The 13,744-nt window shown below is 43.7% G+C and overlaps 1 protein-coding gene across 15 annotated transcripts in view; it reads left to right on the top strand.

Annotated features, from left to right (window-relative positions):
* The window catches only part of AMBRA1 (autophagy and beclin 1 regulator 1), a 141,499-nt gene that overhangs the window by 53,281 nt on the left and 74,474 nt on the right, over nucleotides 1–13,744 (top strand). For 13 of the 15 annotated variants that reach the window (XR_015701910.1, XM_087746171.1, XM_087746170.1 and 10 more), the window contains 2 exons: nucleotides 1,403–1,486; nucleotides 2,342–2,442. Coding sequence is in view for 14 of the 15 variants with exons in the window: in XM_087746171.1 (XP_087602297.1) it covers nucleotides 1,403–1,486; nucleotides 2,342–2,442 (185 nt within the window). In the remaining variant the exon portion in view is untranslated. The remainder of the gene's footprint in view (nucleotides 1–1,402; nucleotides 1,487–2,341; nucleotides 2,443–13,744) is intronic. The other 2 variants (XM_087746163.1, XM_087746166.1) reach the window with 1 other exon arrangement.

The raw sequence follows: 13,744 nt of genomic DNA on the forward strand, positions 1-13,744 counted from the left end.
AGCTTGAAATGCTAACGAGCTTTGCAGAACAACCTCTGCTCTTGTGTTCCTGGTTCCTCAAGTGTGTGGGAAACAGCCACGTAATGGACTTTCTTCTCAGCCCACGTTTCTTGCTCACTGACTTTAAAAAAGCAAAACAAAAAAAAAATTATAAAATGCACAGCTTGCTGGAGTGGGTTAGGAATGTGCTGCTAGTGTGTTGCATAAGGAATATTTAGTTTCCTAGTGATTCCAAGGCTCTGCAAATAATATTCTCCCCACAACTGCCTGGGAAGGAGACAAGTAGGGCTGCAATTACAGATGGGAATCTGCAATCCAGGGAGAACAGACCTGCTACTTGCACAAGGTCATGCAGAGAGCAAATTTCTGAACGGAGGAGAAAGCACTGCAGAGGTCTATTTCAGAACTCCAGAGTCACTGATGGGAGTCTCATTATTTTCCTTGCAGTTTTAGTGCTGTATAATTACAGGGCCTCTTGTGACCCGTGAATGCAATATCAGAAATTTTGTTTGCTGGGGACTCTGCAGGTCCTCCAGTTTGGCCTCCTGCTTGTTGTAGGGTTGTTATTGCCAAAATCAGACTGGGTCAGCCATGGCTTTGTCTTGCTCCTTGAGACTTCTAAGAATGGCAGCCATGGCTTTTGTCTTGCTCCTTCAGACTTCCAAGGATGGCAGCTCCACAGCCCCTCTGGGTAACCTGTTCAGTGTTGCACTGCCCTCCTGGGGAAGGCAACTTTCCTGTGTCTGCTGTAGGACACTAGATGCTAGACCCTTTCCCCTCATTCCCCAAGGCCCAGACATGTATTGTGAAACAGAATGAGAGGTTTTTGAGGAGGTAAAGTTTTGTCTGATACCACCTAGCATTTCTGACTTCACTGGAAAAGCTTGTGAAAGGTGAGATTATCTTAAGCTGTGACGGTACTTAAACTGGACCTTGAGGGAAGGAGCGCAAAAGACTAGCCTGCAGATTATGCTCTTTTGCCTGCACTTCTGGGAATGAAAAAGTGAAACTTAACAGATATCTTTGACTAACAGAAAGTTCTCATCAGGACTGTGGTGTACTTGCTTTTGCTCTCCCAGTCCAAATTCTAAAGTTTCTCATTCATTTGCTCAAGTGCTGACATTGATTCATTAACTCTTTGTGGTTTTGTTGATACCTTTGAGACATTGTCAAACAGTGAAGAAAGTGGGCATTAGGCTACCCATATGTAAAACTGTCAGGAGTCTTTAGTACAGTAAGTTGTATGAATTTGGAACATTAGAAGCATGTGACTTACGCAAGAGAACCATTAAATCTCAGTGGCATACTCAGGATGACTAGGTGACATTGCTGTTTTTTCTTTTCTTGGAGAATACTTTCTTATGTAGTATTTTTAATGTACAATTTTCTTTTTGTTTTGCTGAAGGGACAATGGAGACCGATCCAGGCACCGAGCTCCCCGGAATGCCCGCATGTCTGCACCATCACTGGGGCGCTTTGTCCCGAGGTAAGGCTTGTACATGTAAGAGTAAAAGGGTTTGGAAACTCTGGAGGTACCAGTTGCAGTACAGCTCTCTGGTGCTTTCAGATGGATTCCTTTTCTTGCACAGGACTGCTGTATTCTTGGTTTGCAATTTCTGGGACCCCTGAGATGGTAGCAAGGTGGGGGTCAGTCTCTTCTCCCAAGTAACAAGTGATAGGACAAGAGCAAATGGCCTCAAGTTGTGCCGGGGCAGGTTTAGGTTGGATATTAGGAAAACCTTCTTCACTGAAAGGGTAGTCAGGCACTGGAACAAGCTGCCCAGGGAAGTGGTTGAGTCCCCATCCCTGGAGGCATTTAAAAGACAGGTAGATGTGGTGCTGAGGGACATGGTTTAGTGGTGGACTTGGCAGTGCTAGGTTAACACTTGGACTTGATGATCTTAAAGGTCTTTTCCAACCTAAATGATTCTATGATTCTATGATCAGCTCATCCTGTGATATTTGAAGGACAGCATGGTCTCAGTGTTTCTTACCTGCAGGTTGGGGCTACAATGTGAAGGCAGAATAGGAGGAGAAAAGAATCTGGTCAGAGATTCTCAGCACAATGTGCTGGTTTGAGATTAGGAAGCTATTGTGGTAGGTAAAGGATTTGCTTACTGCTGATCTTCACAACCACATTGATTAGAGGAGGATCTAATCTGTAACTTGCCTTTTGTTTGAAGCAGTAAAGTGGTTGACTAAGCAAAGGAGTCCAGCCTTCCCTCTACTACAGTCTGCTGGAATATAGTCCTGTTTCCTCAAAGTAATTGCAGTTGCTGTCCGGGTCTGTAGTATACTGGGATGTCTTTCTCCGTGTAAGCTTACTCTCTTTGTTTTGCAGACGCTTCTTGCTGCCAGAGTACTTGCCTTATGCTGGGATTTTCCATGAACGGGGACAGCCTGGCTTGGCCACCCATTCCTCTGTCAACAGGGTTTTGGCAGGTAATGAGATTTCCTTGTTTGCAATAGTCGTGTGTATTAGCAGTATTTTTCTTGTGAATCTGAGCAGAGGAGGATTGATGAGGAAAAGTCTAATTCCAACTTTTGAGGTTCTATTCAAGTTGCCTGAAACAAGAGAAAGGACTGTTGGAGTGATGTGGTGAGCTGTCGTTCAAGTGCTTGGGCATCGCAGATTCCACACTTCAAGTATGTGTATGGGAGTCTGCTTGAATTGGGGAGGGGTGCTGTTAACAACTCTCCCTTTGTTTAACTTCGCCGCCTATTCCTAGCCATCTTTTTTTTAACAACCTGACAGGCTAATGATCAGCTTGCTGCAGGTCCTTTTAATTGAATTATAGGGTTCACGTTCTGGCTGGCAAGACGCACACAAGGCAATGCGGGATTCAATTAGGATCTTAAGTGCATATTAAAAAACTCAGCTGCCACCGCATACAGCACACAGACATTTGGGAGCCTTAAAGGGCAGGCGGAGGTGGGAAGGGAGGGGGGGGGAAGAGGAGGAGTATGGCACTCTGGCAGTTCATGAATGAGATGGTTATAGATGACACATCTTGAGGGTGGGTCTTTTTTGGCTGGGTCTGAGTTGCTCTGTAATCAACCCCAGTGCAGGGGAGTCAACTTGGAGCTTGGGTGAGAACGAGGGATGATGTATGGCCAGGTAGGTTGGGATGTGGTTCTCTTCCTTCCTGTAGGTAGTCACAGGACCACCACTGACAAGTTTCTCAAGAGGCTGTGTGACCTTTTCCCTTAGGCACGATCAACTATGCCTAAACCATTTTGGACAGGATTTATCTAACCTGTTCTTAAGAGTCGTCATTGGAGTTTTCCCAGCCATTTTAGGGTGGAACTGTTGTTGATTTTGCATGGCCGATTTAGTATGGCAGTGGTCTTGTCTTTGATAAGAGATTTCTGGCATCTCCCAGACTTTTGTCTCCCTGGACATTTTGGTTTGAGCGCATGGTAAGAGCTCAGCCAAAGGCTAGCCTCCAAAGCACTTCTGCTTTTTTTCCTTAGGAAAGAGTGGAGCTAGCCTGTAGCTTTAGCTGACGCACGTACTTTCCCGTGCTTGCTGCCTGTGTGGGCTTTGGGTGTTGGCACGTGGCAACAGCACAGTGGCAGATAATTACTTGCTGCCAGGCAACACTGCAGAACTCTTGTGTGGCCCCGCTTTGCTGGAGACACCTGCCTTCAACCCTCCTCCAGCCCTCCTCACAGTTTGCCTGTTCCTTGGTGGCTAGGAAACAGCCTGGCTTTTTCTCCTTGCATGTTTTAGGGAATTTGAGCCCCAAAATACACGAGTTTGCGGTTTGTTATGTGTACGCCAAGATTAACAAAAGAAGGCAGAAGTTGTAATCATGGGACTTTGAACAAACACGATCAATCTTTTCTGTATGGTGCTGTGCTGAGCCTACTTAAGGCAAGGTTTCTTGGCTCCTATGGTGTTGTGGAACCTCACGCTGAAATGGCTGGGACTCCACAGTAAAGGCTTTTATTGACTTGAATATAAAATTAATTCTCCTAATGCAGCAGCTGCTTGTGATACGTTATTTTAATATTCTGTTTATTTTAGTCTGTACCTACGCTTTCAGCTTTCAAAATGTTTTTCACATTTGTGCTCAAAAACATGTTAATACGTTGCAGAAACCAGGAGAGTTGAAGTTGTAAATATTAGGTGGAGGCATGAAAGATGAGAACTAGAAAATGAGGTTGCAATTGTGGAATAGTCAGAGAATTTCTTGTGTTTGTTATGTTGGTCAGCAGCATTGTCATTTTCAGTATTATATTTCAGAGCCATTGAAAGTTGCAGTGTTGACAGTTATGCTTTCCTTTTTAGTTACCCTCTGCCAAAGCTTGTGGTAGTTCTTTCTTCACTATCATAGTGAAAAACCTCTACTCAAGCTCAAAAGTACTTTAACCCTGGCCTGGTGGCTATGGGTGAGGTTGCCAGCCTTGGCTGAGGGAAAAATCAATCATCTGTCTTCCTATTAACACAGGCTAATCTAAGCTTGAGTGCCTTAAATTGCTTCATCCTACCATGTATCCAGACTGTCATTTCTGAATTATGTTTAAATGCATAAATGCCAAAGGTATTTGTTACGTAACCTCTACAGCATTTGAGAAAAGATGCCAAAACCCCCCTGTATTCCTAACCTGACAGCTTTCTGAAAACTGACAATAGACTTCTGTGGTCAAGTATGAGTGAAAGCTGTTGTGTGGGAAAATACACCCAATTACACTTCTGCTTCTGTCCCCTGCCCCACTTACTGCTGTATGCAGAGAAAAAATAAAAGCAGCAGACATAGATCTTATGGGTGTGTGAATTACTTCGGTGTGCTGACTAAATTTCTTAATGGCAAAGCTCTTGCCGTCAGGTTCTGTCCATATTTGCTTTCAGCTGTCTGCCTTATATGAACAGCTTTCCGTTGTTTAAGCATTGTTCTCATGCAACTGTTATAGACAATAGCTCCGTGCTAGGGAAGACTGCCTTGTTAATAAATTGTTAGAGCAGTCTGGTTTAATGAACCACTAAAAATTACAGGTTATCTAAGCAGACGGGCTAGTACAGCAACACAGAAGGTTTGGCAAAATGACTCTGATGTGCCAGGCAGGCCTTAGGTCAGGATTAGAGAGTCCTTTGTACGAGTCAGGGACTGGTGGCCATCCCTGCACAAGGGCACTTCCAGGCAAAGAATAGGAAAGGTGGCAACAGATGGGTAGGGTAGGTGGGAGTTCAGGGGGAGAACGAAGCGATACTAGTCAACATGACAGACCAAGATATCGCCATGCCAGCAGCCTAATTTGCACGTAGCACTGGAACAACAGCAAGTTCCAGTAACACCTTCCTGCCTGACTCCTTATCTACTGGTGCAGTTTAGATCTATCAGCTGATACGATATGCTGCATCACTGTGGTTTCTGGCACCAAGTAAAACACCATGTGAAAATATATTACATCAACATTGTTACCTTTAGCGTTCAAACTTGTAATCACACCAAAAAGTGTTGGTAGTTTGACAAGTTATATTTTCCTGTGAAGTCTATGTTGATTGGCAGTAATTACACTGTCCTCCTTTAATCCTTTATTAACTGAGTCTTATATCAGCTTTTTCATTATTTTGTCTGGAATCAATGTCAGGCTGACAAGACTGACGTGCCTCATCCTATTTCAACCTTTTAAAATACTGGTATAACACTAGCATATTTTTCAGTCTTCCACATTCCCCTTTTATGTCAAGACTCGTCAAAAAAACTGGGAGTTCATTTGGCAGCTCTTCTAAGGCTCTTGGTAGTGTGGGCTGTAAGCTACCCTCTGGACTCTCCTCTCCTTGGTGAACTGCCGTAAGTGATGGGGTTGTGGTCTCCAAGGAAACATCCGTACAGTGAAAGCTATTTGAAGTGGTTGTTTGCTAAAGTGATGATGAAAGCGATAAATACATTTTGGCTTCTCACTCGATAGGACTGGCCAACTGTACATGGCAATACAAGTGGAATACCGCATCTTGGGGCCATTTCAGTCTTCTAGTCTCTTGGATTCTTGGCCATTTGCAGGGCAACAGAGTGGGGCTTTTTCCTCTCTCTCTTTCTTTTTTTCTTTGTTCTGTGCTTCCCAGGAGATACGTAAGAGCTGTTCTGTGGGATGAGGTTACACCTTTTGTAATGGGAGGTAGTACTGCTGCAAAGTTCAGCAGTGTTAGCATGCCTGGCTCTGGATCCAAGGAACACACAGCTCAGTATCATGTTTGCCACCTCCTACTGCTTTTTTTGGTTGTTTTGTTTTTGTTTTTTTTTAAGCTGAATATTTCTGCCCACTGTTTTGTTTGGGGTTTTTTGTTTGGTTTGTTTGTTGGTTTTTGTTTTCATTTTGTTTTTAATAAATTTCTCTTTATCCTAAGTCACAATGTGAGCAGGACACTCTTAAATAATTTGAGGGCCAAGTAATGGATATTTTTTGGCGTCTGGTAGTAAACAGATGTACATTTTAATATCTTTCTAAAAATCAGTAAATACATTTAAAAAAAAAAATCCACTTCATTGCCACTAAAGTGCTTATGACCTCTTGTTCGCCGATGTGAACTTTTCCTTTAGGCTTTATAGTAATTGACTACTTCGGGATGGACAGAGACATGCTAATGGTATAGTGGAACAAAGAAAGCTTTAGTTTCAGTTCAGTGGAAGCGCAGAGGAAGAAGTAAATCAGTGTTTGCCAAGGAACTTTGCAGGAGGCTTTAAGAATTGACACAGATGCCAGTTTGTTGACGTTCCTGTTACTCAGCAGGAGACCTGCAGATGAAAGTTTACTGGTTTATGATAGAGTTAGCTAGCTTTGTGAAATGCTTCTCTCTCTCACCTCACTTTGTTTTAATAGGCATCTATTCAGTTATGTGCATCTCAACAAACAAAATATTTTGCCTTGTATGAACACAGATCGTGTTTGTTCTGGCTTTGCCACTAGACTTTATCTGTTTAAATAGAATCCAACACAGTTGCTCTGAGTCCTGCACCTCATGGAGAGATCCAGACTCAGCATGGCTTAAGGGCTGAGTGATACAACACTCTACATTTATTTACAGTTTTTGAGTGATTTCATTGCTGTTTCAGGCCAGATTCAGATAGATTCAGACCAGAGACTAAACACTTACATGCATTCAAAGAATGAGCTTGATGGTGCAGATTTGGATATCTCTGCTGGGGCTGCCAAACAAAGCTGTCTGTGGCTGTGTTATACTGGGGTAGGACTGAGGCTATAGGTGAAGCTAAGACTCAGTCAATAACCTGCCTTTAATTGGGATCTAGGACTTCAAAGTGTAATGTTCAGCTGCTGTTTTCCCAAAATCACTGTTGTGGTTTAAGCCAGCAGGCAGGTAAACACCACACAGCTGTTCACTCACTCTCCTGCACTGGGATGGGGGAGAGAATTGGAAAAAAGGTAAGACTTGTGGGTTGAGATAAAGACAATTTAATAGGACAGAGAAGAAAGGGAAAATAATAATAATGATAAAAGAATATACAAAACAAGTGATGCACAATGCAATTGCACGCCACCCGCTGACCAATGCCCAGCCAGTTCCTGAGCAGCAGCTGTGCCCCCCACCCCGGCCACCTCACCCCAGTTTCTTTGTTCAGCATGGCGTCATATGGTATGGAATATCCCTTTGGCCAGTTTGGGTCAGCTGTCCTGGCTGTGTCCCTTCCCAGCTTCTTGTGTACCTCCAGTCTCCTCACTGGCAGGGCAGTATGAGAAGCTGAAAAGTCCTTCACTTAGCATAAGCACTGCTCAGCAACAACTGAAACATCAGTGTGTTATCAACATTATTTTCACTCTAAATCCAAAACACAGTACTATACCAGCTACTAGGAAGAAAATTAACTCTATCCCAGCTGAAACAAGGACAATCACATAAGCTATCCCATTCTTCAAAGCTTGGCTCCCTGGGAGAATTCTGGATCACGTGTCTTCAAGTGCATTTCTGTACTTAAGCCAGAAACTGCTAACGCACAATTGTTAGAGCATTTGAAGTTTCATCAGGATGAGAATTAGCTAAGATGGTGGATAAATGTTGTCGTTCCTCTGTGACAGGAAGGTTTATTTGAGCACATGATAGTTCTCTTAATAAGAATTAGGACGATGACCTCTCACCAGTCAAATTTTCAAACCAGACCCACTAGCTAAGGTGCCTCCTGGTGCATGTTCCCAATCTGTTGATCGCTTTAGCTGTGTTAAGGGCTAATGTTCAAATACAAGTGAATGGCTGTAACCTAACGCCAGTTAAAATGGATGTTGATGAGCCTGTGGTACAGACAATTGGATAGGGTATTGGTTGTTGCTGCAACTGGAATTAGCTCGGTAACCTTTCACTTCTGCTCTAATGGTGAAAGTGAGCATGATAAGAGGCTGTTCTGGTTGCCTTGGAAACCATATTGCAGGCAGTTTCTCCAGTTTGTCTGGTGTCGCAGGTGTGATTGCCTCCCATGGCTCAAGTCTCCCTGACCTAATCCTGTTCTGTCACATACAGTGTCAGTGAGCTGTGAATTCTGTTCTGAGATGCCCTCGTCCTTCAAATGTGCTTGCAGTGATACACAACTGTACAGAGTAGGACTGAGATAGATGATTTGAGAGTGCCAGAAGGCCAGCAAGACTTGATGGAAAAACTCATCCCAGTTGTTTCTGATGTACCCTTGTTTTTCCCACTGTTAGCGGGTATGTCCTTCGCTTCCTTTGGCAAGGCTTTCTCTATAGTTGCCTGAGACTGAGTGTTGTTTTGAGTCCATACCTTCAGCTATCAATCATTGGCTTTTTGCTGTTAGCTTGCTTCTGCCTTTTCCTCTAAGACAACTACGTGGCTTTGGATTACTGTCCTGATCTAATCCTCCTTTTCACAGTAGGCAGATCTGTGGGGTAATACATCAATGAACATAGCCATGTGGCTTTCTATGCAGTGTGTTTCTGTTATAAGTGTGTTGAGTACTGCTTAATATGGAAAGACATAAACCTTTGAGTAATCTCGTTCTCTGTGGCCTCTCTCTCTGATATACCTTGGTGGACACCAAATGACATAAAAGGCTTAAAATGTGCCTTGAGTTCTTCTGTGACTGGAGAGCTATAGATATCTTACCTTCATCACAAACTTGAGAACTGTTTATAATTTCTGTGAAAGTGCAGCCTTTCATGCGGAAATGTAAAGAAAAGAGGCTGTAGTGCTGAACTGCAAATGCGGGAACTGATTACAGTAGGGAGTGGAAAGCGTGCCTTTATGGAACTGGTGAGAGGTATCATCGGAGTTGTTGATTTCCTCAACATGGTACTTAAGCTTCTGAAGACAGTAGGATTTTGGAAGTGTGGAGATGACCTTAATTGTGCGACATCCACTTATTTAACTGTTCGTTTATAAACTTGATTCATGTGTTCTAATAACACACTTGCAGCCCATGAGCTTTCATGAAGCTCAGCTGCTGGACCTCAGCTGTCATCAGTCTTTGCCTCTCCAAGAGCAGCTTTTGGCTATGAAAGTCTTTAACATTCTGCTTGATCATAGTGGAGTATCTCTCAAATAAAATCTCCTGATAGTTTGGTGTCGTAGATGGATTGGATGAAGGCAGAATCAAGTCATATACTGTGAGTTAACTTTATCTTAGTATTAGATCCATTGTTGACTTCTACTTCACAGATTCTGTAGCCGTGGCTACAGAGGTATACCACATCATGACTGTGGTCAGAAGGTGACCAAACATTCTTCAAATTAAATCCCTCTCCCAGAAGGCAGAAATCAGTTTGTTAATGGTTAAAAAACCAAGCCTAGAAACCAACTGGTAATATGTAACTTCCTGTGGCTACAAAGGGCTTGTATAGCTGATCCACAGATGCTACATTCTCCCTAGCAGGTCCATCTTTATAGTACTCTGTCATTTTTCACTGTATTGCAAGACACCAGTGAGTTTGTTTTCTCTGGCTCTGTGCTTTAATTGGCAGTCCAGTCTTGTGCTGTAATCTGTGTCATCCTGTAGCGTTGTACCTTGGCACAATGAAGGCTGAAAGCTAGTTGATGTTACTAGCATTTGCATAACCTACGGGCCATCTCTTCTGAAGTACTAGTCCTGTGCAAAGACCCCCACAAACGTTCCCAAGCTGGTGGCATTGGTTTTGATGCAGATAAATGCTGCTCAGAGCTAAAGAGGGTTTGCTTCTCCTGTGTAGCTAGACATCTCCTGAAAGCGTATCAGTGTATCATAGGTAGCGTTGAGAGAAAGCCATTAACATATGCGTTTATGTGATGGAAAAGGTTGTGTGTGTTGTTTCCAGTTAGCCTTTCCCTCCCATCCAAAATATCAAATTCTACAGTGAGAATCTGTGCGGTTACTCATCCTCATTTTGATGTCCGCTCCTGCTGTACACTGTCACGTACAAAAAACATAGACAGCTAGAAAGCGACAGGGGACTTTGTGTGCTGGAATGGAAGAACGTTAATCTGGCTGTCTGCTTATGATGCTTTGCTTGCTCTATGCCTCTGTTCACTTGCTGCTTCCATTTAGCAGCAAAGGTGCTCTGTGGGCACAAACACTTCTCTGTTGTCAGCTGTGAACAGATCCAGTTCGAATTCTTTGGTTGGGACATTAAGAGTGCAAGGCACTAGAGATTGAAGGGCAGAGGGAATGAACTTTCATCAGAACCCTTGTAAGATGCTATCCCCTATTAGATTCCAGAGACTAGGGTACTCTCAAGGCTTGAGTGACTCCAAAACCAGTTTAATTTCAAAAGTAAATTTGTAATAATATTTTGTATATCAGTGTCTCTATATGGAAAGAACTGCCTCATCACACCTAAGAGTTGGAGATGGTCCAAAAGTCTCTTAAATCTTGCACTATAAAGGTGAACTGAAAAGTCAAAATAGTGCTATTAGCACTTTAAAGCCTGGTCTTGCTCAGTCCTTTTTGTTCTTGTCTTTCCTTCATGCTTTTGCAGCTCAAGCCATAGTTCATCTCAATCTGCTAAGTCTGGGAATGTGTTAATTGAGAGGGATGCGAGTCAACTGAAAATAAGAATCCACAGCTCTGTGCACTATGGGGGATATTTACACTGTAATTTTGGGGGCATCTGACTTGGGAGGCTAAGCTTCCTGTATAGTTAGTAGAGGAAGAGAAGCTTCCACTCTGATTCATCAGCTGAAGTGAGCTGAACTTAGATGCTCTGAATCTCCTGTGAAGCAGCCAGTCTACTTACCACTGCTTGTATAGGGAGCTTTGGAAGAGTACCTTTCTGCTGCGGATACCTTAGATGCCTAAAATGAGGCAGGTTGCATCCTGCTCTGATGGCTGAGTGTAGAAAGGATGCTATCTAGAAGAGGAGCCTGAGCAGAAGGGATGAAATGAAAGCAGCAAAGGTCTTATAAGAAACTAAGAAAGCAGGAACTCTGAGAGGAGAAAAAGCAACAGCTGTTTGGTTTGTATGGAGGGTGTTCTTTCCTGTGTACTTTGCTTTCAGAAGTAAACACTGCTTGGCAGAGTGGCAGTGCCAAGGCAGCATATAGCTTTACTGTTGATCAGTGCTGCTCACCTGCTTGCTTTTTTTTCTGTGTTTACCCACTGAAAAGGTGGAGTTGCTCACCACCTCCCCCCACCCCAGTACACAAACCCTACCACTGTCTGCAGCAGGTAATCAAGTTTTCTTAGGAAGGGCTGTACCCTTTCTCTGTTTCTGTAGCTTTTTGTTCCATTTGTTTGGGTTTTTTTAATTTTATTTTTGTTTTTAAACTTATTCTGGACTGCAAGCATTAATGGATATTTTGAGACCAGTCAGACAGTGCATGCTTAACTCCCTGCTCAAGATAAATGAGCTTTGTGTGATAGGGATTTCTTTTCCTTGTTTCCACCGGTGCAATTTGAAGCTGGTACTGCCACCGTCACATGGTGCACAGCACAGTTGGAAATTTAATTCTGCTAGCCAGGAGTATGGAACTTGGTTTTACAGTGTGAATGAGCCTGCCTGCTGCAGGAGCCCTTTCTCAGACCACCTCAGTCTCAGATACTCAGTAAAGACTCATGTGACTTCCTGCTGTGTTATGCTCCTCAACGTTTATGCTTCCTATGTAGCACAGTCCTGTGACCTGTTTATTAATTTCTTCCGTTTCCTACTCCATGTCCCTTCTTGCTGTGTGTTGCGCGTTGATACGACAGTCTGCAGACCTGTCAACAACCTGTATTTAATGGAGTAGGCAAGAAGCTCCGGTACTTGATTAGAAGCTGTGCTAGACGTGATACAAGGAGACTCGTTGTAGGTACGCTCCTGTTGCTACTGTATCTTTTCCATGGTTTGTGCTCAAAACATGGCTACAGGACTCAGCAGGTAGGGTTTTGGTATTATGAGAAACAAAACATCTTGTTTTCCTGTATGTAGGAAGATAATGCAGCAGTTTTGTTGATGCAGCAGAGCTTTTTGCAATTGTCGTGCAGCTCCTGGATGCATTTAAAATATTGTTTCTTGTGCCCCACAAGCTAACACATTAGGTAAGGGAATGCACGAGTACAGTAATCAAGCTTTATTAGTAAATGAATTAGCCTTATGTCTTGTAACTGGATGTTTTCTGGATCTTTCATCATGCCTTGCTCTTTTGGTTTCATGAACTCAAAATGGGTAAAAGAGGCCCACTTTGAGCATATGCAGATAAATAAGGAAGTATCTACAGGACAGCATTGTGTGAAAAGCTCTTCAGGAAAGCAGACTTTGGCCTGTTCGGGGATCTGCTTGGCGCCAGTACGTACTGTTTAACATCTTCATTCATCACCTGGATGATGGGTTGGAGTGCTCCCTCAGCAAAACTGGGAGGAGTAGGTGATGAACCAGAAAGTTGTGCTGCTATTCAGAGGGACCTCCATAGGCTGGGAAGTGGGCCAACAAATCTCATGAAGTTCAGTGAAAAGAAATGCCAAGTCCTGCACCTGGGGAGGAATGACCCCATACACCAGGACAGGCTGCGGACCTACTGTCTGGAAGGCAACTTTGCAGAAAAGGACCTGGGGGTCCTGGTAGGCAACAGGTTGAAATGGAGGTAGAAAATATGCCCTTGCAGAAAAGAAGGCCAACAGTATATTGGGTTGAACTAGGAAGAGCGTTGCCAGCAGATTGAGGGAGGTGATCTTTCTCTTCAGCCCTGGTAAGGCCACATTTGGAGTGCTGTGTCCAGTTCTGGGCCTCTAGTGCAAGAAGAGCATGGACATATTGGAGTGAGTGCAGCGAAGGGCCACAAAGATGAGGAAGGGATTGGAGAGACTGATTTGAGGGGAGAGGCTGAGAGAGCTGGCACTGTTCAGCCTGGAGAAGAGTGGGCTTGGGGATGGATCTTGTCGATGTGTATTAAATAACTGAGAGAATGAAGACAAGAGAGCCAGGCTCTTTCCAGTGGTGCCCAGTGAAAGGACAAAAGGCAATGGACACGAACTGAAATTCCATTTGAACTTAAGAAAACTTTTTTTTTTTAATTGTAAGAGTGGTCAAATGCTGGAACAGGTTGCCCAGGGAGGTTGTGGAGTCTCCATCTTTGGAGATATCCAAGTTTGACTGGAGATAGTCCCCAGTAGCCTGCTGTAATTCACCCTGCTCTGAGCAGGGAGGTGGACTAGAGCATCTCCAGAGGTCCCTTCCACCCCTGATTCTCTGAATCATGCGAGTGCACAGGAGCAGTGATGTGATGCTTGGGTTCAGTGTAGGTGAGAATGGAGTTTCTTTTAGCTGAAGCTGTGTTAAACACTGTGTTTCAGCAGTAGGTACAGCTGCTTCTGGTTGCCTGTATTGG

Source organism: Nipponia nippon, unplaced genomic scaffold (assembly GCF_047370975.1).
Source record: "Nipponia nippon isolate SJK-2023a ecotype South Korea unplaced genomic scaffold, ASM4737097v1 scaffold_10, whole genome shotgun sequence".
Taxonomy (NCBI): Eukaryota; Metazoa; Chordata; class Aves; order Pelecaniformes; family Threskiornithidae; genus Nipponia; species Nipponia nippon.